The 27969-nt window shown below is 40.7% G+C and overlaps 1 protein-coding gene across 7 annotated transcripts in view; it reads left to right on the top strand.

Moving 5' to 3' along the window:
* Nucleotides 1–27969, top strand: part of ATPSCKMT (ATP synthase c subunit lysine N-methyltransferase) — a 117734-nt gene that overhangs the window by 22231 nt on the left and 67534 nt on the right. For 2 of the 7 annotated variants that reach the window (XM_064375863.1, XM_064375860.1), the window contains exon 6: nucleotides 41–118. The exons of 4 other annotated variants lie outside the window; for them this stretch is intronic. Coding sequence is in view for 1 of the 3 variants with exons in the window: in XM_064375864.1 (XP_064231934.1) it covers nucleotides 41–66 (26 nt within the window). In the remaining 2 variants the exon portion in view is untranslated. Of the gene's footprint in view, nucleotides 1–40; nucleotides 10508–27969 lie in introns of those variants that run through there. One more of the 7 variants, XM_064375864.1, reaches the window with a different exon arrangement.

Here is a 27969-nt window from a genome sequence, read left to right as displayed (position 1 = left end):
ACTCACTGCTCCCTACAATAATAGCTGTTACTCTCCGCAGATGCTGCAGTTGGAGAAGAAACTTGAACTTGAACTTCAGGATGATGCAAGAGTCATTGCTTGCCGGTTCCCTTTCCCACAGTGGACCCCGGACCACATCACTGGGGAGGGGATAGACACGGTGTGGGCGTATGATGCGAGCACTTTTAGAGGCCGTGAAAAGAGGCCCTGAACATCGATGCCCTTCCAGTCGGCCATTCAGGCATAAACTTTACTGAGAGTGCTTTTCTGACATGTTGGTCGTCTTCCCTGATCTGATAGAGACTTAACAGCTGTATCTCTAGCAAAGAAGCGCAATTGTCTTTGGTTTGGAATGAGAAATTACTATTACTTTCCATAACTTTTGGAGAAAGAAAACAGAAGGAAAACAGGTAGATTTAAAATCCGCTTTTGATGCCTTCTTTTTTCTTAAAAAATGTATTTACTGCCTTTTCATGCACCTGGATGCAGAAAATTTGAGTAAGTGGTGGTTGTGCTTATGGGTAGAAAAGATGTCAACAGCTCTTCACATTATAAACAATATGGCTTAGTGCCACCATAAGGAGAAATGCTTTTTAAAGATAGTAATATTACCAAATGTTTGCAGTGTCCTATAACTTTGTTTATGCTTAAGTTTTATCTCTTTCCTTCTTGTACTTCAAAATTAATTGTCTAAAGGATTCAGAGAGGTGTTTATATTTTATAACATTTATTAGAAATAACTTGTTCCACCACCAGATTACTGTATTTTAGTGCATCTAAGATGTATATGTGTACATTTGTATACACGTATGTGTAAATGTAAGCCCGACCTGAATTCAGATTCCTGTTTTGTCATCGGCAAGAGTCCTGTGACTTACTGCCTCTGAGCCTTGGCTTCCTGTGTGTCCCTGCCACTGGGATAATGGTACATGGAACAGTGGTTGGGGGACCAGTTTGTGAAACTCATGGCACCTAGTCTTTGGTCCATAAATGGTGTTTGTTATTTTAGACACTGAGAAAAAGCTTATTCACAGAAACTTTTTCTGATAGTCACGTTTTTATTTCTTGAGAGCTGCCACTTATTTAATAATTCTCATTTAGGAGAAGAGACCTGACTGATTTAGATAAAAGAGGAATTAACGAAAACCTTTGAACATGAGTAGACAAGCTTCATATATCTGTAAAGTGAATATTGAGTGGTAGTTTGAATAGTTCATGCTTATCACAGAAAAGAATTGAACTCCCAGTCATACACCTGTAACCAAAATATCAAACTATCTTAATGGAGATGTAATGAAGTAAGATGATTGCATCTTTAAACTTATAAAAATATGGTCGGTTTGATAATTTTCATTTAAAGAGAAACATCAGAGGACACATTCATTCATTCATTCAACAAATAGGCGTTCAGTATCTAGTGTGGAAGAAGCTCTGCGATTCTGCAGTGAATAGAGACACAAAACCCCTGACCTCATTTAATTCCTATTCTGGAAAGGAGAGACGAACAGATAAGCAAGTGAATCTTAGTGTGTGTGGAGTTCTCTTTAAGAAATAAACAGTGTGATGATGTAGAGAGCACCTGTATGAGTCTGAGGTGAGGGGCTGGGATGCTGGACTTCAGTCAGGATTTTGGCAGCTACCGTCTATCCCTTTAACACTAGCTCCAGTCTCTTTACGAAGAATGAGTTATTTCTGTGGTGGTGGCTTTGGTGGGAGGGCAGCTCTTGCTCTGTGCCTCTCAGTTGCCTTCCATTGTTGCTAGTCCTGTAATTGGTCTGGGCACACTCAGAGGGGAATCCATGGTAGCGCCTGGTAGCGCCTTGCCATGAAGATATTGAGTAGAGGAGGGTTCTATGGAGCCTCGGAGGTGTTCAGCAATTTCTAGAAGTGTTCCTGGTGGATTTATAGGGCATTGATATGGTTTGGCTGTGCTCCTACCCAAATCTCATCTTGAATTCTCGTGTGTTGTGGGAAGGACCTGGTGGGAGGTAATTGCATCTTGGGGGCAGGTCTTTCTTGTGCTGTTCTTGTGTTAGTAAGTCCCATGAGATCTGGTGGTTATTATAAGGAGGAGTTTTCCTGCACAAACTCTTTTTGCCTGCCACCATCCACGTAAGATGTTCCAGCCACATGGAACTGTAAAGGTCCATGTTAAACCTTTTTATTTTGTAAATTGCCCAGTCTCTTTACCAGCAGCGTGAAAATGGACTAATACAGTAAATGGTACCAGGAGTGGTATGTTGCTGAAAAGATACTCAAAAATGTGGAAGCAACTTTGGAACTGGATAACAGGCAGAGATTGGAACAGTTTGAGGGCTCAGAAGAAGACAGGAAAGTGTGGGAACGTTTGGAACTTCCTTGAGGCTTGTTGAATGGTTTTGACCAAAAGCCTGATAGTGATATGGACAATAAGGTCCAGGCTGAGGTGGTCTCAGATGGAGATGAGAAACTTCTTGGGAACTGGAGCAGAGGTGACTCTTGTTATGTTTTAGCAAAGAGACTGGTGACATTTTGCCCCTGCCCTAGAGATTTGTGGAACTTTGAACTAAGAAAGATGATTTAGGGTATCTGGCAGAAGAAATTAAGCAGCAAAGCATTCACGAGGTGACTCGGGTGGTTACAGGTACTCAGTTTTATAAGGGAAGCAGAGCATAAAAGTTTAGAAAGTTTGCAGCCTGACAATGTGATAGAAAAGAAAAACACATTTTCTGAGGGGAAGTTGAAGCTGGCTGCATAAATTAGCATAAGTAAGGAGGAGCTGAATGTTCATCCCCAAGACAATGGGGAAAATGTCTTCAGGGCATGTCAGAGGTCTTCATGGCAGCCCTCCCATCACAGACCTGGAGGCCTGGGAGAAAATGGTTTCATGGTCCAGGCCCAGGGTCCCGGTGCTGTATGTAGTCTAGGGACTTGGTACCCTGCATCCCAGCCGTTCCAGCTATGACTAACAGGGGACAAGGTACAGCTTGGGCTGTTGCTTCAGAGGGTAGAAACCCCAAGCCTTGGCAACTTCCACGTGGTGTTGACCCTGTGGGTGCACAGAAGTCAAGAATTGAGGTTTAGGAACCTTTGCCTAGATTTCAGAAGACGTATGGAGATGCCTGGAGGCCCAGGCAAAATTTTGTTTCAGGGGTGGGTCCTCATGGAGAACCTCTGCTAGGCAGTGTGGAAGGGAAATGTGGGATCGGAGCCCCCACACAGAGTCCCTAACTGGGGCACCACCTGTGAGCTGTGAGAAGAGGGCCAACCCCCGATGGTAGATCCACTGACAGGTTGCACTGTGCAACTGGGAAAGCCACAGACACTCAACACCAGCCCATGAAAGCAGCCAGGAGGTAGGCTGTACCCTGCAAAGCCACAGGGGTGGAGCTGCCCAGGACCACGGGAACCCACTTTTGCATCAGCATGACCAGGATATGAGACATGGAGTCAAAGGAGATCATTTCGGAGTTTTCAGAGTTGACTGCCCTGCTGGATTTTGGACTTGCATGGGGCCTGTGGCCCCTTTATTTTGGCCAGTGTCTCCCATTTGGAATGACTGTATTTATCCAATTCCTGTACCCCCATTGTATCTAGGAAGTAACTAGCTTGCTTTCGATTTTACAGGCTCATAGGTGGAAGGGACTTGCATTGTCTTGGATGAGACTTTGGACTGTGGACTTTTGAGTTAATGCTGAAATGAATTAAGACTTTGGGGGGACTGTTCGGAAGACATGATTGGTTTTTACATGTGAGGACATGAGATTTGGGAGGGGCTGGGGTGGTTTGGCTGTGTCACCACCCAGATCTTATCTTGAATTCTCACATGTTGAGGGAGGGACCCAGTTGGAAGTAGTTGAATCATGGGGGCAGGTCTTTCCCATGCTGTTGCTATGATACTAAGTCTCATGAGATCTGATGGTTATTATAAGGGAGAGTTTCCTGCACAAGCTCTCTCTTTTCCTGCCACCATCCATGTAAGATGTGACTTGCTCCTCCTTGCCTTCCACCATGATTGTGAGGCTTCCCCAGCCATGTGGAACTATAAGTCCAATTAAACCTCTTTCTTTTGTAAATTGCCCAGTCTCAGGTATATCTTTATCAGCAGCATGAAAATGGACTAACACAGGCATCAAGGTATGTGCAGAGTTACTAATAACTTAGCATTTTTGGAGTATCTCCCTTACTTTCACAAGAATTAGATGATGCTTGTCTCGCAGCCTCAAATGGACTGTTTCATAGAAGTGCTGTGATTCATGGAGTCTGCAGGATCTTTAATTGCTTTTTGAAATTGTGGCTTGTTAAGTAAACTGTCCAGTAGGGATTTTCCTGCAGAGGTTAGTGTGGCTTCTCTAACTAGCCGATTTGAATTTTTATCAGTTATTAGGCTTAGGACGTTGATCAAATTTGTACATGACACAAATCAGGAAATGAGAGCTGCTATGTTGACTGTCAACAATAGGATTTATAAATGCAGGCACAGGTGGAATCAGGGGCCAAGGCTAACTCCATAAAATTGAAAATAAAAGAAGTATAGTTTAGGGGAAATGTAGCCTAACAGGACCTGTGATAAACAGAAATGGGGATTTCCATCAACACTTGGGCTGATGACTTAAGCAAACTCCCATCTGAATGCATCTTCCTCCAAAAGCATGGCCCCCAGGATTGTAACCCTGTGTTCCCCAGGTTCTTAGGTGGACTCCTCAGACCCTCGGTCAGTTCTGGTGTTCAGACTCCCTCAGATGCTTAGCTCCATTAAGTGCACATGAGATCAAGTTTAAAAGAGTTAAGAAATGAGACTTTCTTCCAGATAAACTACGTTCACTATTGCTGGGAGATAGTATACACCGTGACAGGTTACAGTTCAACCGAATAGAAGAAATGCAAAATTTTTGGCATTTAAACCATGCAGCTGGATTCCATTCCTCTGCCAAAGTACTTTCCCCAGTGGCCAAAGGTATGAAAGACCTGGCTGTGAAGAATAAGCGTTCTGAAGTCCAGGAGTCTTCCGAGCTTGTGCTGTTGCATTTGTTTCTTAGCTTATCCCTGGCTGAGCACATTCTGGGAAAAACATTGTAGTTATTGCAGAGCATACTTCAGGAGTCTACTTAAGTCAACAAACAGAAGAACAAGAAGTACCCTTGGGGCCCTATGTGCCTTAGTGTGACCAGCCCTTCATTAACATGCTGAGGTTATCTGGACCATGATGGAGCTGTTCTCACGTGGCTGTGCAGTGGTGTCTGCAGGCCTCTGGCCCAGCCCGCCTGTCCTGGTGCAGGGATGCTAGGGGGCTGGAAGAAGATGTGCAGATACTGCCTGCCTCCTACCCCCACCTCTGTCTTGCTAGCAGAGCCCTCCGTTTTTCAGGTGTCAGGATCATTGTGCTCAGGGAATGGGGCCCTATCAATTACTTAATTCCATTCGCCTTTGCCATGGGTGTTAGGGTGGGCTGTGGGCATGTGACCTGGTTCCCACGAATGGATTTTGAGGGGAAGACTGCTAGGAGCTTTGGGAAAGGCTTTTGTTGCTAATAGAGTTACGTGAGGAACAAGCATCCTTATTTTTGAACATGCTATTTAAGATGGTAATGCCTGGAGCTTTAGCAGCCACTCTGTAACCATGAGGGGAAAAGTGAAGATGGAAGCCAAGATGCTGAGGCTGGTGGAGCAGACAGATGGAATGATCCTGGGTCTTGGGGACGCCGCTGAGGTGTGGCACTGACCCTGCGCCTCTTACTGCAAGGCATCTTGTTAAGTAATGAGCGCATGTTGTTTTACACTGCTTGTACGTGTATGTTGTGTTATGTGTACTCTACATCATCATGAAGGAGGAAGGGGGATTGTAAGGCTGACCTGGGGCAAGGGGATCCGACAGTCTGCAGTGCAGGCATGATGAGGCCACTCTCCCCATCCGGGGAGGACAGAAGGTACATCTGGAGCATGTGAGGGATGGAGACTTCCCAGGGGCAGGGAGCCCCACTCACAGAGTAGCTCCTAGGAGTGGTGTTTGGGGGAGCTATCCCAAGTCAAGAGGGCTGTGCATTTGGACCAGACTTCCCAGGTGATCAGATGGCCCCCGAGGAACACCAGTCACCCCAGGGGGCGTCCTGTTCTTAGGGGTATGGACAAGTCACAGCATCGCCTCAGCCATATCCTCACACCACAGGGAGTTTTATATGGGATGAGACTATTTCTCGGGATTAGAAAGGAATTAGGGAAACCAAGGTCACCTTCACACTGCCCTTCTTGGCAGATAGGGTTACCAAGTATAGGAGCTGGTAACTTAGAAGAGTCACCCCCAGTCCCGAGCCCTGACACCATCCACTCTTATCCCAGCTCTAGCGAACATCTCCTTAGCCCTCATTAGGAAGGAAGTGGAGGGAGCCATACTTCTGGAGGATTCTTCAGTGGGATGGCCAGGAAGAGGCCGACCATACCGAGGCTCCAGAAGTTTCACTGTCCCTGTGAGTGGCACCTGGGGGTACAGTTGGCACCATCCCTCCATGGAGAGGTCTTCTTGGGCGGAGTCTCCTCTGAGCCTCCCCTTCCTGGTGCACATGGGGATGCCTTTGGTATGGTCTGTCCCTAAACTAACAGTGGTTCAGAATGAATGATATAAAAAACTAGAAATAGAAAAAGGAACAGAAGCCACACTGACCAACAGAAATACATTCTATGTGGTCGGTGCCTTGAAAACATATCCTAGGTGGTGGGATTAAAGATGCTGTGAATGTTTACTGCGGACGAGAGGCTGTTTGGAGGCAGCATGACAGATATTTTCACGTATTTGCAGGTTGCCATGTGGAAGAAAGGAGGGTAGTGGACGTGACTGTGCCAGGGGTTTCCATGCACTGAATACCCTTCTCCACCTCAGGGACATAGCCCTGTCTTCTTCTTCTTCTTTTTTTTTTTTTTAAACCCAGGGGTAGTTGTAAACTTGATCAGAATCCCAGCCGGACACAGGAACCCCAGGTCTCTGTTACACTCAGTTGCTCCCCTGGAAGTAAACCTGTTCTGATTGGCTTTGGGGAGCAAACTAGGGTTGTTGGGTGGATGTTGAAGGGATGTGAAGATTAAGCTCAATGCAAAGTACAGTGTTAACAAAGTCATTAAAGGTTAGGATGTGCTGCCTTTGGGCGTAGTTTCTTTTTCCTGGACACGTGGAGCAGAGGCTGGACAGCCACTTGGTGGGGATGTTGTAAAGGGATCCATCTGCAGGCAGCATGGCATCATAAAATGACCCTGAGCCATGAGGCGTTTTCCAGGCTGAGCAGGGCCACCTGAATCCTTCCGGCAGAGCTCCACGGCAGGTTTGTGCAGCACTAAAGCGGCCTTTGGCAATAAAAGTGTGTCACGTAACTCCAGCTAAACCTAGCATCCTTCCAAACATAAGGGAGCTGTGGCAATTTTTCACTCTAACAAAGTATTGCCTAACAAAGTAGCCAAAATATTGGCAAAGGTGATGGATGAAAAAGATAAACTGTATCAGAATCCAGCTAGGAAGCGTGGATGCTCAGAGGAGAAAGCTGGCGTCTGTCAGATCCCAGAGGGTTTAACTGGAGCTAACACAGTGATGCTTACTCTGTGCCAGTTAGAACTGCATGACTGTTCTTACAGCCCCTGGTAGGAATATGTCACTAGTGGTGTCTCATCCTCTTTTAAGTGACACTGCTTCATTGCCACGGGAGCAGCCTTATGAGGACCAGCCGTTACCCCTTCCCAGCCCTTCCCTAGCTGATGGGATCAGTGTTGGGCCTCTGAGCCAAGGCAGCCCAGGCCGTAGGCTGGCCAACAAAGTGACCATCAAGAAGAGATGAGATGTCAGCGTCCATATTGAGAATTTAGGGAACAGAAAGAAAGATTGGGCACTTAGAAGTTAAGGTCACGAGATTGAGGCCAGAGGAACAGCAAAGGCTGTGAGAGAGATGGGAGAATAACCGTCAGGCTTTTCTCTGAGTCCAGGGAGTAGGCCACCATCCTGAGGGCTAAGACTGTGCCAGGGGCTCACTCCATCCACTGGCCAGTGGGGCCTTGGGCCCTGAGTTCAGCAGGAGCAGAGTTGCCCCTGAACCTCAGAACGTCTCAACCTGTGAACCTCAGGACATTTCAGCCTGTCTCCTCATCTGATGACATTGAATGTCCTGTTCCTGGAAGAACTCCACTTATGAAATAAGTGATTTTATGATGAATGGAAATATCACTTGTCATGGCAATTAGGAAACACAAAGAACTTATTTTCCCCCAAAGACAATGCAGGCTGTATATTTAGATAGAAAAATGTACATTTATATAAATGTAAGGATATCTGCATCTAAATAACACAAGTTCCCGTGCTCATGTGCTCAAATAGCAAACTTGAGTTATCTGGGACTCCTCTTAGGCAGAACACCGTATTCCTTCAGAATGAGGAGCTCCTATAATAATGACACATTACGATTACATTGAAGTTGGAACACTTGTGACTCAATGGACTGATGCAAATTGAACATGAGCAGAAAGATCATATAACTTTTATAGGTGAGGGAAATTAGATGTCTTCCTTTTCTAATTTAATATTATGGTGTGAACATTACTCAGGAAGGATTGATAAAACAATAGTTCATTGATCACTAGGTTTAATTCGAAGCTGGAAGGCAGGAATCGAGTTAGTTTCTTCTCTGTAATATTGTGGGATGAAAAACTGGGCTGCACAATTATTTTTTAAAGGAATCCAAATGTCAGAATAATTTCACAAAATGCATGTGTATCCCACACTGGGTGGTGCAGGAAAGTGGCACGGTCCGATAGGGTTTGCTGTCAAATGGCTCTGTAGTGCTTCTCGTGTGGACTGTGAGAGTTAAGGGAGAGAGGGTGACATGACGCGTTAGACTAAATCCAGGTAAAGCACAGCTAGGAGTTAGCAGGATTGTGAGACTGGTAAAGCTTCCACCTTGCAAGCGATCTTCCCTTTCTACTTCCCTACGCCTCATCCCAGGCACTTACCCTTTGTGATTTTATCACATGACTTTTTTTTTTTTTTTTAACATGCCCCACTGATCTTTAAGTGTTAGATTACATATTGCTATTTTCTTTATTTTTTAATTTTTATTTTTTGTGGGACAGAGTCTCACTCTGTTGCCCAGGCTGGAGTGCAGTGGCATGATCTTGGTTCACTGTAACCTCCACCTCCCAGGTTCGAGCAATTCTCGTGCCTCAGCCTCCTGAGTAGCTGGGATTACAGGCACCTGCCACCATGCCTGGCTAATCTTTTTTTGTATATTTAGAAGAGACAGGGTTTCACCATGTTAGGCAGGCTGGCCTTGAACTCCTGACCTCAGTTGATCCACCTACTTTGACCTCCCAAAGTTCTGGGATTACAGGCGTGAGCTACTCTGCCTGGCCCTGTAGTTACCTCTTTAAAGGCCTTGTCTTCAAATACAGTCATGTTCTGAGGTACTGGGAGTTAAGACTTGAGCATATGAATTCTGGAGGGGAACACAATTCGGTTCATAACCACACCTTCCCAGGTTAATTACAGCATCATTTAATTACTAAGTCAGTGCATGCAGCCTAGACGGCTGGTTGAGACTAGAGAAGCACATAGCTAGCTGTATGGAGCAGTTGTGAGGAAGACTGTCCAGTGACCTGCACCAGTTCACGTGGGATTCCCAAGATGCAGCCTTCTCTGCTATCACATGCACTCTGCCCAGCACAGGTTAAACATAACCAGCTTTACAGAAAAGGCCGTGTTATTGGGACCCCTCTCAAGACATGTGCAACTTCCAAACCTGAGCATTGACAGGAGCAGTCCTGGTATATAGGGAGGTAACCTGGGCAGTCCAGGCAGGCAGCTTGGTGGAGCTGAAACTGTTTGAGGGGAGATAATACTACTACTAACAAATGGTGTGGGGATGCTGCTTAGGGGATGACAGGCACATGCGCGCTGAAGAATTTATACCTTGTTGCAAGCCCAGGACTGACAAGGTGGGGACTGGCCAGGTGGGGTGCCCCTCTCTGGGGCCGTGCAGGCACTCCTTTTCCATTTTCTTAAGACACCACTGAAAGATCTAAATGTGGAGAGCCATTTCCTTTCCTGCTGAAGGTTCTAATTCTACTCTTGTAATTCAAAGCTAAGCTCTCCTTGTCTAGGAAAAATTGCCTGTGAACTAACACAACTTTCAGGGTACTCTGACATAATTCCTGTGCGTGCCAGTGGTGCGAGAGTTAATTGGTGTTAGAGTGACAGGTGTAGCATAGCAGACCTTTTTGAGTCAAAAACAAGGGCAGAACAGTGCAAGAGTTGCTTCCATTTACGTGAAAAAGTGTTCACGTGTTGGTGCATGCACACGTATGTGTGTATGTGTGCGAGCATACGCTTGCACTTGCGTATCGTGTTAGAAATAATCTATGCAGGCTGGACATGATGGCTCATCTCTGTAATTCTAGCACGTTGGGAGGCTAAGGCAGGTGGATCACCGGAGGTCAGGAGCTCGAGACCAGCCTGACCAACATAGCGAAAACCCATCTCTACTAAAAATACAAAAATTAGCCAGATGTGGTGGCGGGTGCCTATAATCCCAACTATTCAGGAGGCTGAGGCAGGAGAATTGCTTGAATCTGGGTGGGGTGGGGGACGGTGGTGGAGATTGCAGTGCAGGGAGCTGAGCTGAGATCACTCCACTTCACTCCAGCCTGGGTGAAAGAGAAAAACTCCCATCTCGAAAAAACAAACAAAAATAAATAAAGACATCTCTGCATAGATAAATATAAGAAATTGGTCATCACTTGTGCCTGTGGGGAAGGTGGGTGGGGGTTGGGACCTGAGAGGAAGACTTCATTATATATTTTAAAATAATTTTTGCATTTTTTTACTGTGTTTATGACTTTTCAATAAAAAGTTAGTTTTCGAAGGCTTGCACATGTAAGTGGAAGATTAGCTTTGATTCACCTATGAGATGCAGCATTTTAAAGCATGTATGGAAGAGAGAAATACTCAGCGACGATGTGGGACTGAAATGGACTGAACTGTTGTGACCGTGTACAGTAGTAAATAATGCTCTGGAAATCAGAGCCGGGGTACTTCAGGGCAAATCCGTTAGTATTCAGAACAATTCTATCCTGAAGACAGAGGTGAATTTCAGGTGACTTGCATTGGGTAAATATTGTTAGTTCATGATTTGATATTTTTTTTAACCTTGAAGTCTTTCCTGTTTTTTTTTCCTGTTATGTTTTTATAATAATTAAGAAAAAGACAGAAACGAGATTTAGGCCAGCAGCTTAAAGAACCAAAAAAGTTAGCCAGGAAAGGCCATTGGCCGCAGCGTGGAGCAGCAAGGGAGCAGCCTTGCGCGGAACCCCCTTCTCGGTTGGTCCTTCTCATCCCTGGCCGTGGTGGGTGATGTCTGGTCTCCAATGGCCCTCCCTCTGCCCTCGGCCCCCATTGTCCTTTCTTGCCGTCTCTGAAAGTCTAATGCTACCTTTTAGAACTGATTATGCCCCACACCAGATTTTGACAGCAGGATAAAAGCCAAGACATGTTCTGTTTTGCTTTTTGTATTGTCTAAAAGAGGATATTTTGGGTGAAGAGCAAATGACATACACAAACAGCATCAAGTTAAAACACAAACAGCTAACCCTAAGTGATCATCAGCCCTCGTGTAAAATATTTCTTTTGTGGTTTTGGAGCCCCTGCAGAAATGTGTCCAGAAACTGGCAATTCGCTCCCAATTCTTAAGGCAGCCTGTTTTACCTTGAGGCACCCCTGTCAGAGTGTCTTCCTCTTTTCTCTTTTCTTACTTTTTATTTTTATTTTTTTGGAGACAGGGTCTTGTTCTGCCACCCAGGCTGGAGTGCAGTGATGCAATCACTACAGCCTCGACATCCTGGGCTCAAGAGATCCTCCTGCCTCAGCCTCCTGAGTAGCTGGGACTACAGGAATGCACCACCACACCTGGCTAATTAAAAAAAATTGTTTTTGTAGAGACGGGGTCTCACTATGCTGCCTAAGCTGGCCTTGAACTCCTGGGCTCATGTGATCCTTCCACCTCTGCCTCCCAAAGTGCTGGGATTACAGGGACCACACCTAGCTTGGAAATGTCTTCCTATACCTGGCTAAAACCTGGCTCTCTAGCCTTTGCCACCCACTGGCCCTACTTTCACCTTCTGGGGACCATGCTGATCAATTCTAACGCTTTCACTGTGGGCCAGAACTTGGAAAACTGGAAGGTCTCTTGTGTCCCCAGTGAATCTTCATTCTTATAGTTCGTTATATAACCCAATGGTTCCCAAGGCTGGTAACTCTTCTTAACAGAAGCTAGGTTGTAAATCATCTTTCTGGAGTGTGACTCCTGGAGCCAGACACAGCCCTTGGTGTGGCCCACCCAGGGCAGAGGAGAACAGACCACCCCTTTCCTTGCTCTTGAATGAGACTGAGACATCACACTCTCAGCTTCTGTGGAATTTTTGCCTATGCTTCTGATAAGCCACATATGCCCCATAATATATCTTATATAAGCCACGTAAGTGGAGTTATTTTTGACCCAAGTGGGTTTTATGTTTTTGAATCAAGTGAGGAACCTGAAATATATTCCTTTTTAAATTTCATCATGTTTGATTTGCCCCATTGCTATGGGTTATTTAGGGCTTTTTGGATGCAAATTTAATCAATCATTTGGTTGTCCCTGTGTATTTTATGCCACATGCGACTTTAATAACCGTGTGATCAGTGTTCTTGTCTTTGTTGTTTGAGAGGAACAGACACAAAGTTTGAGACAGGCGTGTGATCAGACCCCTGAGACTTCCCTAGCAGACAAATTGCATCTGATTTGTGCTGTTGGTAAGCACTCTTAGGAGATTGTTCATTTATATATTTATTTTTTTTTTGAGGCAGCTCTCCCTCTGTTGCCCAGGCTGGAGCGTGGTGGCATGATCATGGCTCACTGCAGCCTCTACCTCCTGGGCTCAATTGATCCTCTCACCTCAGCCTCCTGAGTAGGTGGGACTATAGGCACATGCCACCACACCCGGCTAAGTTTTTTGTATATATATGTTGTATATATTTTTTTTGTAGAGACAGGGTTTTTCCATGTTGCCCAAGGGTGGTCTCAAACTCCTGGGCTCAAGTCATCTACCTGCCTCGGGCACCTAAAATTCTGGGATTACAGGCGTGAGCCACTGCACCTGGATGATTATTTAGTTAATAATCTACTCAATAATGCTCTCTTCCAGCTTCTGTTTCTCTGTCTTGACTATAAGGATCTTCTTAAGGGCCAATTAGTCCAAGTTGGAATTTTTCATAAAAAATCTAGGCTGGGCGCTGTGGCTCATGCCTGTAATCCTAGCACTTTGGGAGGCTGAGGTGGGTCACTCCAGCCTGGCACCTGGTGACAGAGTGAGACTCTGTCTCAAAAAATAAAATAAAAAATAAAAATAAAAAATTTTCTCTTAGCATAATGACTAATTGAGAGAACATTTCACTCCACTAACATTTTTCATTTATGCTATGTTAAAACATGTCTTATGGGGAGGATGTGTTCCAAAAATAGAATTATTTATTTCACATTGATCATGTTTCTGATTTTATTGACAATTTATGACTTCTTTTCTACTGATTGTTTTTTTCCTGTTCACTGGTTGGCTGAACTGACTTCTTTCGTCCTCCCTCCACCGCTAAGTTGGTGTAGTTTTGGCTGTCCTGTCTGTCTTGCATCTTGGGCCCTGTAGGTCCCGGCATAGGACCGTAGGCCTTTTCCTTCCACATTTGCATTTTCTGCAATACATTTTTTTTTTTTTTGAGACAGGGTCTTGCTGTGTCCCCCAAGCTGGAATGCAGTGGTGTGATCTTGGCTCACTGCAACCTCTGCTTCCCGGGTTCAAGCGATCCTCCTGCCTCAGCCCCCCTAGTAGCTGGGACTACAGGTGCACACCACTATACCTGAATTTTTGTATTTTTAGTAGAGATGGGGTTTCACCATGTTGGGTTGGTCTCGAACTCATGATTTTAGGTGATCTGCTGCTTCGGCCTCCCAAAGTGCTGGGATTACAGGTGTGAACCACGGAGCCCGGCCCCCAGTACAAATTTTTATTGCAAAGTGTATGCCCTAATGGAAGCTCCTGTCGTGTGTCTTGTTCACATTTAACTAGGAGTCATTTTTTTTTTAATGTTTCATTTCGTAGTCTGTCTGCTGATGTGGCATCACTTTTGTTTCTAGTAAATGAAAGGAAAACATTTCCACCCACTTAGGCAAAAAGAAGAAGAAAAGCTTGAGTGCTCAGCGGTTCTCCGAGATGAGATAAGTATGTGATAGGTTTACATTTTATTCTGCTTCACAGTTTGGCTCACAGTAGCTGTTTTGTGTCTTCAGTTGTTTGATGATTATTTCTTCAGGTTGGTTTTACTCAGTGCCATTTAAGACAGGAATTTTATCCTGTTTGAGGAGAGTTTCCATTAAAACAGATGGTTCCGATTTTTTTTTTTCAGGCATAAAGAATTACTTTGCTACAGAACACAATGGATTATGTTTAGACTGATATGAACAAACAAATATTTCAAATTATCCATGCAACTATTGGTCAGATCGTGCAAACTGCTAGCAAACATGAAAATAATTCAGATTGATTATGATGAATTCTTTCCCAGAAGCAAATGAACTATTGCTGGAATTAAAACAAGAAAGAGGATTTTACTGCTCAATTTGTGTGTGAAGGGAAATGATGAAGGACAGTGATTTGCAATTTATAGGCAATTTTTCCCCACAGCAGGAGAAAGTTTCAAAGTGGGTTTGATAGTATTTTCTTTCGCTTTTCAATCCTGTGTTCAGGAAAACCAATATTCTGTCCTAAGAAAATAGAAATATCTTCTGAGTGTAGGTTGATAATGATAACTTATGTAAGTGCTATGCAGAAATGTTTTAGTCCAGTGTTTTCAGGTGTTAATGGAAGAATATGAAAGTCACACACTTGAGGTATAATTTCCATGGAGACAAATTCACCCTTTTTGGTTTACAGTGTTGTGAGTTCCAGCAATTCATACAGTCACATAACTATCACCACAATCAAGAGGTAGAAAAATTCCATTATCCACAAAATTTCATTGTGTCCCTGAAATCACCTCCTTCCTAACTCCTACATCCTGGTAACCACTGATCTGTTTTCTGTCCCTATAGTTTAGGCTTTTCTGTTTCTTTTTCTTTTTTTGTAGTTTTCAGTATATAAATCTTGCATATTTGTTTTGGTATTAAGTATTTTATGTTTTGGGTACTATTGTAAATGGTATTTAAAAAACTTCCATTTATAATTACAGCTGTTTTATTCCTTGTACATAGAATTACAACTGATTTATATATAATTATATAGTTTCATATATTGACCGTGACTTTGCTAAGCTTACTAGTAGTTCCTTTGTGGATTGTTTATGATTTTTGTTTTTTTAAGACAGGGTCTCACTCTGTTGCCCAGGCTGGAGTACAGTGGTGTGATCTCAGCTCACTGGAACCCCTGTCCCTGGGTTCAAGTGATTCTCCCACCTCAGCTTCCCGAGTAGCTGGGACTACAGGCACGTGCCACCATAACCAGCTAATTTTTGTATTTTTTGGTAGACACAGGGTTTCACCACGTTGGCCAAGCTGTGTTTGTGATTTTTAATATGCACAATCTTATTTACAAATTGAGATAGTTTTATTTCCTCCTCTATAATCTGTATTCCTTCTTTTTTTTTGTGCCTTATTTTAGTGGTGAAGATCTTTACTTTGATGTTGTGTAACAGTGGGGCTAGAAGACATCCTTGCTTTTTATCCTGTATTAGGAAGAAAGTATTCAATCTTTCACCATGAAGCTTTATGTTAGCTTTAGCTGTAGCTTTTTTGAGGATAATGGTTATCATTTTGAGGAAGTTCTATTATGTGCTTAGTTTGCTGAGATTTTACAAATAATGAATTTGTAATAATCAGTTGATTAAAAGCATTCATCAAAATGCTTTTTTTTGTTTTTGTCAAGATGATTGCGTGTCTTCTTTTTTAGTCTGCTGAGGTGATGAGTTACATTAATTGACTTTTGAATGTTTAGCCTTGTATTGCAAAGATAAACTGCACTTGGTTATAATGAATAATCTTTCTTATGATTACTTGATTTCATTTACTAAGATTTTGGTGAAAATTTTGTATCCTATATTCACAAAGAATAGTGATCTTTAGATTTCTTGCAAAGGTCTTTCTCTGGTTTTGGTATCACGGCAATGCTGGACATTTGAGTTCAGGAATGTTTCCTTATTTTCTCTTTTCTGATAGAGTTTATGTAGAATTAGACACACAAATGCTATTATTCCTTCTTTAAGCAGTGGTAAAAATTTATTAGTAAAGTCATTTGTACCTGGAAGTTTTAATAAGACTATTAAATAAAGGCAGGGAAACAACCAAGAATATAACAATGAGATAAAGACAGGAGTAAAAGGGTCAGATATGAAGTGAATTGGAAGAGAGGCAAAGCAGATCTAACATATGTAAAATTGAAGAAGAGAAGAGGGAGGGAAGGAGAAGAAGACAAAGAAGATGAAGATGATAACGAGAAAAGAAGAGGAGGTGGAAGCAAAGAAGGAGAAAGAGAAGAAGGTTTACTACCATCCATGGACGAGAACTAATGTTAAAACTACGTTTCAAGAAAGAAGAAGAAAATGAAAGTATATTTGAAGAAGAAGAAAAATAAAACAATGAAACAGATCTAATACTTAAAACTATTTCAAGAAAACTTTCTAGAAATAAGAGAAAGCCTTAATCTAAATATTGAAATGGCCCATGACATGCCTGGAACAATGGAATGGAATAATCAACTCTAGGCTCTAATAGTGCAGTTAAATTTTTAGGTTTTAAACACAAAGAAAAAGTTCCCCAGGACCTCCTTGTAAAAAGACAATATTACTTAGAAGGGTAGGAAATTAGGCTGGCATTAGCTTTTTCAAGAGCAATGTACAAAGCAAAGTAACAGTGAAGCAGGATTTTTAAGAAAAGGAAAGAAAGTGCAAGCCAAGAATTTTACATTTAGTTGAGCTGTTTATTAAGAATCAAAGCGATATAAAAACAGTTCTAAATGTACAGGAATTCAGGGAATACTGTACTCAGGAACCTTTTCTGAGGTGTCTACCAGAAGAGGAGCTTCATTAAACTAACAAATAACTAGGGAAATTTCGGCAAAAGGACTAATGATGGCAATTTAATATATTTTATTGTAGAACTAAGACTAAAACTGTAGGCTGGGCGCAGTGGCTCACGCCTATAATCCTAGCACTTTGGGAGGCCGAGGCGGGTGAATCATGAGGTCGAGAGATCGAGGCCATCCTGGTCAACATGGTGAAACCCCGTCTCTACTAAAAATACAAAAAATTAGCTGGGCATAGTGGCACGTGCCTGTAATCCCAGCTACTCAGGAGGCTGAGGCAGGAGAATTGCCTGAAACCAGGAGGCGGAGGTTGTGGTGAGCCGAGATCGCGCCATTGCACTCCAGCCTGGGTAACAAGAGCGAAACTCCGTCTCAAAAAAAAAAAAAAAAAAAAAAAAAAAAAAAAAAGACTAAATCTGTAGTGGAAATGTGAGTAGAAAAAATATGCAAAAGTCATACATTCTGGCAAAATTGAAAAAGTGTTACTAAGATATAGGAATAAGGAGAAAAGAGAGAAAGTTGTAAAAGACCATTGCTTGTCATATAGCTAATATGTGGCAGTCAGAGGATTCCAGTGAAGACTGAAAAGCAAGATAGTAAAATGTTAAGAAGAAAGGTGAGTAAAGACACTATAAATATATAGAGGCAACTACTAGACCAAATATGTATCTTTTATCAATACCATAAGAAATTTAAAAAGTGCAAAAATAGTGTCATCTTTGAATTAGGTTTCTAATTTGCCTATATTCATGTGAAATTTTCCGTTTGCAGAAAAAAGCTCTCTGGCTTTATGCTAGATAGTGGGTTGGGGGGAAGACAGGTCGGTATGTACTAGCTCTAAGTATTTTTTTTTCTATCTCCTTTGTTTTTAAAAATATCCTCCTGTTGACAACTTACAATCTTTATGAACAACTTTCTTAAACTTTGTAGGAACTGCTATATTTTTCATTGCTATAGTTTCAAAGAGGACATTTTCAGTATTTTTATCCCGTTTGTGTTAGTAACATCTAAATGTCATTCCAATTCAGAGCTACTTGTATGACTTTTAATACTGTTATATTCACATTCAACCTGTGAAATCTTTGACCTAGAGTAGAAATTTTTAGTCCCTAAATGACAGGTGCCAAATGCTTAGTTTGTTATGCTTGTTTTCTTTCTCATTTGGCCTAGTGTTAAAAATGTTTGTAATGTCAGATGACATTGTGGTAAGCATTTCATTTCTCACCGTCTCTTTGAAATATGAAATGGAGATATTACTAATAGTGTCTGTTGCCTCCCTTTTTTACATGGATTAGTGAAGGAATTCTGAAAAGCAGGCTTCTTATAAGAAAGGTATAATAACCATTATAGTTATAATGTATTTTAATTAAGTAATCTATTATGATAATGATAGATTTGATATTATAATTCAAATCCAGTATGTTCAGTGCCCTCTAAAATTTGTCATATATCCAGAGTATCACTGCCAGAATGATGTTAAACGTAATGGAAATTTTATCCTCCAGTGTTTTAAACCTTCAGGAGCCTCTTTAGTCTTTTTCCTGCTATTTGGGGAAGAATAACAGATTGGGCTTCAGATTTGTAGATCAATTTGTACATCTGAGGTTATGAGGCAATTAAGCTGTATTTTTATAATTATCTTTTGAGATTGATCTTCATTTTAATGAACATTAGATTACAGTTATTTCCTTGACCTGATTGTAATTGTTTTTCCAAAATTAAGCACATACATACACACACAGTATGTGTAAATGGTAAAATTTGTAAAATTTATAAAATTTTCAACGAGTCGATGAATAGACGCAAGGTGCAGAAACTGAATAAAATACCTCCATCTCTGAAAATACTGTCATAACTGTGGCTGATGCATTATTTAAACATCACTGATAAAATATGAGAAAAGGGAGTCAGTGGGGAAAAAATTAATAAATAAATGCCGACTCTGGAGGCTGAGAGGCACAAGGATCACTTGAGGCCAGGAGTTCAAGATCAGTCTGGGCAGCATAATGAGATCCTATTTCTTAAAAAATCTAACTGGGTGTGGTGGTGTGTGCCTGTGAAGTCCCAGCTACTTGAGAGGCTCGGGTGGGAGGATTGCTTGAGCTCAGAAGTTTGAGGTTGCAGTGACCCGTGATAACACCACTGTACTCCAGCCTGGGTGACAGAGTGAGACCTTGTCTCTAAATAATAATAATATAATAATAATAATAATACTAAAAGAATACTTGTGATTTACCTATTAATGAAAAAATAATTGCAGAGTATTGTATTATAATTATCCTAACAAAAGAGGAAGATGGAGTGATATTTGGGGTCGTTTCATTAGCCATTACCCTATAGAAATGTAGCTTTGATGTGATACATTTTTATGTTAACACTGTATGATATAGAAAAATGATGATAAAAATTATCTCCCTAAGGAAAATAGATGTCACTTTAGTCAAAGTATGATTTTTAGAATTTTCATTTTCATCTTTGCTTAACTGCTATAACCTTCTGTACCCTCTTTTGGACATAACCAGATTTTCACAATGTTAAGTCTTATGCATCATAAAAATGGAATGTTGTTCTTTTTATTTAGGTCTTTAATTTCTTTCAACAATGTTTTGTAGTCTTCCACATACAAATCATTACTTCTTTCATTAAGTTGATTCCTACATCTATACTATTGTAAATTATTTTCTTTATTACTTCCTGGAGTGTTCATTGCTGGTGTATAGAAACACAATTTACATGTTGATCTTGCATTCTCTAAACTTTCTTTCTTTTTTCAAGACAGGGTCTTGCTCTGTCACCCTAGCTTGAGTGTAGTGGCATGGTCATAGCTCACTAAAGCCTTGACCTCCTGGCTGAAGCAATTCTGCATCAGCCTTCTGAGTAGCTGGGATCGTAGGTATGTGCCACCATGCGTGACTAATTATTTTATTTTATTTTTTGTAGAGACAGGATTTCACCATGTTGCTCAGGCTGGTCTCAAACTCCTGGGCTCAGGTGATCCTCCCACCTCAGCCTCTCAAAGATCTGGGGTTATAGGCATAGACCACCATGCCCTGCTCTGTAACCTTTCTAAACTCATCTATTAGATCTAATAGTTTATTTGTGGATCTCTTAGGATTTCCTATACATAAGATGATATCATCTAATCTGGAGTCTTTTGTTTTTTTTTCTTTTTCTTGTCTAATTGCCTTGGCTAGAACTTTCTATATAATGTTGACTAGAAGTGGTGAGTGGATGAGGAAGTTATCCTCTATTCCTGGCTTATGGGATATTGTTATTGCAAAAGGGTGTTAGATTTTGTCAAATGTTTTTTCTATTTCTGTTAGAAGAAGATATGGTGTTTTTTCTTCTATTAAGTAGTACGATGTATTATTAATACATTAATTGTTTTTTATATATCAAATCAACTCACATTCCTAAGATAAAACCCCCTTGGTTATGGTAAATAATTTTTTTACATGTTGCTGGACTCAGTTTTCTTGTATTTTGTTGAAGATTTTTATGCCTAGACTCATAAAGGATATTGGTCTATAGTTTTCTTGTGACTTTTTTTTCTTTATGTTTTTGGAATCAGAGTAATACTGGGCTTATGAGTTCAGAAGTGTTCCCTCTTCTCCAATTTTTCGAAGTTTATTTTAGAGTTTGTGAAAGATTGATGTTAATTCTTCTTTAAACATTTAGATTTTTACCAGTGAAGTTATTTTGGTACCTGGTGCTTTTGAAGAAATAAAAGTGTGTGTTTAGTTTTATATGTATCAAGAACCAACATATTAATAGTTTGTGTCTTAGTTTGGTTATCACCTTAATAGTTTGCTTATTTAAATATCTTTAGAAATAATTAAACTTCCCAAATAAATTGTTAAAACATCAAATCCATCAATAATTGACTAGTTGCAAAATTTGCAGCTTTGTCCAACCAAGGAGTTATGTTTGAAGAGCTTAATGCCGTTTTATTTGATTAAACCCATTAACTGAAAAAAACCATTCATTCAGTAGACATTTAATGCACATCCATTATGTGTCAGATTTAGAAGAGAAATTGTGACATGAGGGTAATATTCTAATTTGCTGTTGCTGGAGAGACTGTAGCAGCAATGGACGTATTCAGTTATATATACCTGTAAAAGTAGAAGTTTCTTATCACTTGAAATAATTCTTCATTTGATAGTGAATCTTTTATAACTATGATTTTTTAAATTATACTTTAAGTTCTGGGATACATATGCAGAATGTACAGGTTTGTTACATAGGTATACATGTGTCATGATGTTTGCCACACCCATCAACCTGTCATCTACATTAGGTATTTTTCCTGATGCTATCCCTCCCCTAGCCCCCCACCCCACAACTGACCCCAGTGTGTGATGTTTCCCTCCCTGTGCCCATGTGTTCTCACTCTTTCACTCCCACTTATGAGTGAGAACATGTGGTGTTTGGTTTTCTGTTCCTGTGTTAGTTTGCTGAGAATGATGGTTTCCAGCTTCATCCATGTCCCTGCAACTGTCATGAACTCATCCTTTTTTATGACTGCATAGTGTTCCATGGTGTATATGTGCCACATTTTCTTTATCCAGTCTATCATTGATGGGCATTTGGGTTGGTTTCAAGTGTTTGCTATTATGAACAGTACCACAGTAAACATACATGTGCATATGTCTTTATAGTAGAATGATCTGTAATCCTTTGGGTATATACTCAGTAATGGGATTGCTGGGTCAAATGGTATTTCTGGTTCTCAATCCTTGAGGAATCACCACACTGTCTTCCATAATGGTTGAACCAATTTGCACTCCCATCAACAGGGTAAAAGCGTTCCTATTTCTCCACATCCTCTCTAGCATCTGTCGTTTCCTGACTTTTTAATGATCACCATTTTAATAGGCATGAGATGGTATCTCACTGTGGTTTTGATTTGCATTTCCCTAATGACCAGTGATGATGAGCTTTTTTTCATATGCTTGTTGGCCACATAAAGATCTTCTTTTGAGAAGTGTCTTTTCATATCCTTCACCCACTTTTTGGTGGTATTGTTTGTTTTTTCTTATAAATTTGTTTAAGTTCCTTGTAGATTCTGGATATTAGCCCTTTGTTGGATGGACAGATTGCAAAAATTTTCTCCCATCCTGTAGGTTGCTTATTGACTCTGATGGTAGTTTCTTTTGCTGTGCAGAAGCTCTTTAGTTTAATTAGATCCCATTTGTCAATTTTGGCTTTTGTTGCCATTGCTTTTGGTGTTTTAGTCATGAAGTCTTTGCCCATGCCTATGTCCTGAATGATACTGCCTAGGTTTTCTTATAGGGTTTTTATGGTTTTAGATCTTATGTTTAAGTCTTTAGTCCATCTTGAGTTAATTTTCATATAAGGTGTAAGGAAAGGGTCCAGTTTCAGTTTTCTGTTCATGGCTAGCCAGTTTTCCCAGCACCATTTATTAAATAGGGAATCCTTTCCCCATTGCTTGCTTTTGTCAGGTTTTTTGAAGATTGGATAGTTGTAGATGTGTGGCATTATTTCTAAGGCCTCTGTTGTGTTCCATTTGTCTATATATCTGTTTTGGTACCAGTACCATGCTGTTTTGGTTATGGTAGGCTTTCAGTATAGTTTGTAGTCAGGTAGTGTGATGCCTCCAGCTTTGTTCTTTCTTCTTAGGATTGTCTTGGCTATACAGGCTCTTTTTTGGTTCCATATGAAATTTAAAGTAGTTTTTTTTCTAATTCTATGAAGAAAGTCAATGGTAGCTTGATGGGGATAGCATTGAATCTATAAATTACTTTTGGCAGTATGGCCATTTTTACGACATTGATTCTTCCTATCCATGAGCATGGAATGATTTTCCATTTGTTTTGTGTACTATCTTATTTCCTTGAGCAGTAGTTTGTAGTTCTCTTGAAGAGGTCCTTCACATCCCTTATAAAGGTGTATTCCTAGATATTTTATTCTCTTTGTAGCAATTGTGAATGGGAGTTCGCTTTTGATTTGGCTCTCTTTCTTTCTTTCTTTTTTTTTTTTTTTTAAAGAAAGAAAGAAAAAGAATAAAGAGGAGGAAAAAGGAAGAGAAAGAGAGAGAGAGAATGGAAGTATTGCTTTCTTGCCCAGGCTTGAATGCAGTTTAGTAATGGGTATTGAAAACATCTTTTATACCAATAATTATACTTGATGTAAACAGGAAGGAATAAGGGAAGAAAATAACAAACGAGCAGCCAACCAATATTTCATTTAAACCTATGAAATGCTATGTGATTACCAAGGAGTGATTTACTTCCAATTATGTAGTCACTTATGGAATAGGTGTGAGGTGGTAATGTATGTTTTATGTATTTGAAGTGGAGAGTTCTATAAATGTTTATTAAGTTTACTTGTTCCGGGTCTGAGTTCAAGTCCTGGATGTCCTTGTTAATTTTCTGTCTCGTTGATCTATAAAATCATTAGCTCTTCTTGTTACATTGATCCTTTTGTCATTATGTAATGTCCTTCTTTGCCTCTTTTGCTCTTTGTTGCTTTAAAGTCTACTTTGTCAGAGGCGAGAATTGCATCTCCTGCTTTTTATTTGTTTATTTTTACTCTCTGATTGGTTGATAAATCTTCCTCCTTCTCTTTGTTTTGAGTCTTTGTGTATCGTTGCATGTGAGATGGGTCTGGATGCAGCATACCAATGGGTTTTGGCTTTTTATCCAATTAGAATATATATAACTTTAATACTGGCATTTGATGCTAGCTGGCTGTTTTGCCCATTAGTTAGTATAAATTTTTCGTTGTGTTAATGTTCTTTTCTTTTTGATATATTTTTGGAAAGGCTGATATTGGTTGTTCCTTTATATGTATAGTGCTTCTTTCAGAAGCTCTTGTAAAGCAGGCCTGGTGGTGGTGAACTCTCTAAGTACTTGTTTGTTCGCAAAGGATTTAATTTTTCCTTCGATTATAAAGCTTAGTTTGGCTGGATAGGAAATTCTAGGTTGAAAGTTCTTTTCTTTAAGGATGTTAAATATTGGTCCCCACTCTTTTCTGGCTTGTAGGGTTTCTGCTGAGAGATCTGCTGTAAGTCTGATAGGTTTCCCTTTATGGGTAACCTGACCTTTCTCTCTGGCTGCCCTTAGTATTTTCTCCTTCATTTCAACTCTAATAAATCTGGCGATTATGTGCCTTGGGGTTGGTCTTCTTGAAGAATATCTTTGTGGTGTTCTCTGTATTACCTGGAGTTGAATATTACCCTGCCTTGCCAGGTTGGGAAAGTTTTCCTGAATGATATCCTGTGAATGATATTCATCACATTCAGGTACACCTATCAAACGTAAATTAGGTCTTTTCACATAGTCCCATATTTCCTGGAGACTTTGCTCATTCCTTTTCATCCTTTTTTCTCCAATCTTGTCTTCTCATTTCATTTCACTGAGCTGGTTCTCGACTTCTGATATCCTTTCTTCTACTTGATCAATTCGACTGTTTAAATTTGTACATGCTTCGCGAAGTTCTTGTGTTGTGTTTTTCAGCTCCATCAATTCACTTATATTCCTCTCTAAATTGTCCATTCTCATTAACATTTCGTCAAACGTTTTTTCAAGGTTCTTAGTTTCTTTGCATTGGGTTAGAACAAGTTCTTTTAATTCACAGAAGTTTCTTATCACCCACGTTTTGAAGCCTGCTTCTGTTATTGGAACACACTCGTAATCTATTAAGCCTTGTTCCGTTACTGATGAGGAATTGCGATCCCCTGTAGAGGAAGAGGCATTCTGATTTTGAGTATTCTCTGCCTTTTTACGCTGATTTCTTCCCTCCATTATATATTTATTTGTCTGTTGTCTTTGTAATTACCGACTTTCTAACTAGGTCTCTGAGCAGACGTCCAACTTGTTGATTCCCAGCGCCAAAATCTGAGCAGTCCACTGCGCCGGCCAAAGTAGTGGTGTTAAGATTGATGGTGCTTTTCTGCCCGGGAATCTCTGGACTCTGCACCAAAAACTGGCGCGCTAAGGCACCAGCAAAACCGCCGCGCTGGCCATAAGAGTTGCCCTGGCGACCCGTGGGGCTCCTCTGCTGGGAATCTCCTGGTCCATGAGCAACAAATATTCATCTGAAAGTGTGGCGTCCTCTCGTTCTCTGCGCTTTCACTGGGAGCTAGGAGCCCGAGCTGCTAGTGATCAGCCATCTTGGATCTCTCTCTGATTTGGCTCTCTTTAAGTCTGTTATTGGTGTATAGGAGTGCTTGTGATTTTTGCACATTGATTTTGTATCTTGAGACTTTGCTGAAGTTGCTTATCAGCTTAAGGAGATTTTGGGCTGAGATGATGGGGTTTTCTGAATATACAATCATGTCGTCTGCAAACAGAGACAACTTGACTTCTTCTCTTCCTTTTTGAATACTCTTTATTTCTTTCTCTTGCCTGATTGACCTGACCAGAACTTCCAATACTATGTTGAATAGGAGTGGTGAGAGAGGGCATCCTTGTCTTGTACCAGTTTTCAAAGGGAATGCTTCCAGCTTTTGTCTATTCAGTATGAGATTGGCTGTGGGTTTGTCATAAATGGCTTTTATTATTTTGAGATGTGTTCCATCAATACCTAGTTTATTGAGAGTTTTTAGCATGAAGGGGTGTTGAATTTTATCAAAGGTCTTTTCTGCATCTATTGTGATAATCATGTGGTTTTTGTCATTGGTTCTGTTTTTGTGGTAGATTACATTGGTTGATTTCCATATGTTGAACTAACCTTGCATCCCAGGGATGAAACCAACTTGATCATGGTGGATAAGCTTTTTGATTTGCTGCTGGATTTGGTTTGCTAGTATTTTATTGAGGATTTTTGCATTGATGTTCATCAGGAATTTTGGCCTGTAATTTTCTTTTTGTTGTTGTGTTTTTGCCAGGTTTTGGTATCAGGATGATGCTGGCTTCATAAAATGAGTTAGGGAGAAGTCTGTCTTTTTCTATTGTTTGGAATAGTTTCAGAAGGAATGGTACCAGCTCCTTTTTGTACCTCTTGTAAAATTTGTCTGTGAATCAGTCTGGTCTTGGGCTTTTTTTGGTTGTTAGGCTATTAATTACTGCCTCAATTTCAGAACTTGTTATTGGTCTATTCAGGTATTTGACTTCTTCCTGATTCAGTCTTGGAAGGGTGGTGTATATGTCCAGGAATTGATCCATTTCTTCTAGGTTTTCTTGTTTATTTTTTTAGAGGTGTTTATAGTATTCTCTGATGGTAGTTCGTATTTCTGTGGGATTAATGGTGATATCCCCTTTATCATTTTTTATGGCATCTATTTGATTCTTCTCTCTCTTCTTTTTTATTAGTCTGGCTAGCTGTCTATCTATTTTGTTAATCTTTTCAAAAAACCAGCTCCTGGAGTCATTGATTTTTTTGAAGGGTGTTTTTGTTTTGTTTTGTTTTGTTTTTTGCATTTCTATCTCTTTCAGTTCTGCTCTGATTTTAGTTATTTCTTGTCTTCTGCTAGCTTTTGAATTAGTTTGTTCCTGCTTCTCTAGCTCTTTTAATTGTGACATTAGGGTGCCAATTTTAGATCTTTCCTGCTTTCTCCTATGGGCATTTAGTTCTATAAATTTCCCTCTAAACACCAGAGATTCTGATACGTTGTGTCTTTGTTCTCATTGGTTTCAAAGAGCTTATTTGTTTCTGCCTTAATTTCATTATTTACCCAGTAGTCATTCAAGAGCAGGTTGTTCAGTTTCCATGTAGTTGTGCAGTTTTAAGGGAGTTTTTCTTTCTTTCTTTCTTCTTTTTTTGAGATGGAATTTTGCTCTTGTTGTCCAGGCTGGAGTGCAATGGCACAGTCTTGGCTCACTGCAACCTCTGCCTCCTGGGTTGAAGTGATTCTCCTGTCTCAGCCTCCCGAGTAGCTGGGATTATAGGCATGCGTCACCACACCAGGCTAATTTTGTATTTTTAGTAGAGACAGAGTTTCTCCATGTTGGTTAGGCTGGTCTCAAACTCCCAACATCAGGTGATCCTCCTTCCTTGGCCTCCAGGTGTGAGCCACTATGCCTGGTCTTGAGTAAGTTTCTTAATTCTGAGTTCTGTCTCGCTGGCATTCCAGGTACCACTGGGGTATGAAAAAAAAACTCCTGCAGCTAGCTCGGTGTCTGCCCAGTTTTGTGTTTGAAACCCAGGGGCCTGGTGGTATAGGCACCCGAGGGAATATCCTGGTCTGAGGGTTGTGAAGACCATGGGAAAAGTGTAGTATATGGGCTGGAATGCAGTGTTCCTCACAGCACAGTCCCTCATGGCTTCCCTTGGCTAGGGGAGGGATTTCCCTGACCCCTTGTGCCTCTCGGGTGAGGTAACACCCCACTATGCTTTGGCTCACCCTCTATGGGCTGCATACCTTAGTTGGAAATGCAGAAATCCTTCTGCGTTGATCTTGCTGGGAGGTGCAGACTGGAGCTGTTTCTATTCGGCCATCTTCCCAGCCACCCCCATAATTATGATTTTAATTTCCCCAATTCTTAATGTTGTTTTCAGGCACTTAATTATTTATTCCTCTTTGAAATTTGACTACTGATTTCCACTTGATAGTCTCATTGTTTGACAATATCTAAGATAAAAGGTGATTTAAAATTTTTGTTCTTTCAGACTATGTTATAGGTGACATTTTGTTCTTTTAATATTAATTCACATCAATGAAATTATATTTAATAAAGGAGATTTAACCTCAGGACTTTAATTAGTAGATATTTATTTTTGAGAAAATTGCTACCACTGTGGATCAAGGAAGATAAACATGAAAATAAGATCCTAAGAAAATTGTTTGATTGATAATTTGATGATTCAAAAAATGTACCTTTTTGTTGTCTGTTCTTTAAACAAAGCCAGCTACAAAAGAGTTGTATTCTTAGTTGAGTAAGAGTATGTACTTTCCTAT

This window comes from Aotus nancymaae, unplaced genomic scaffold (genome assembly GCF_030222135.1).
Source record: "Aotus nancymaae isolate 86718 unplaced genomic scaffold, 86718_ANA_hifiasm-v0.15.2.pri h1tg000014l, whole genome shotgun sequence".
NCBI lineage: Eukaryota > Metazoa > Chordata > Mammalia > Primates > Aotidae > Aotus > Aotus nancymaae.
Note: the sequence above shows the minus strand (reverse complement) of the source record. Positions and strands in the feature narration are given on the sequence as shown.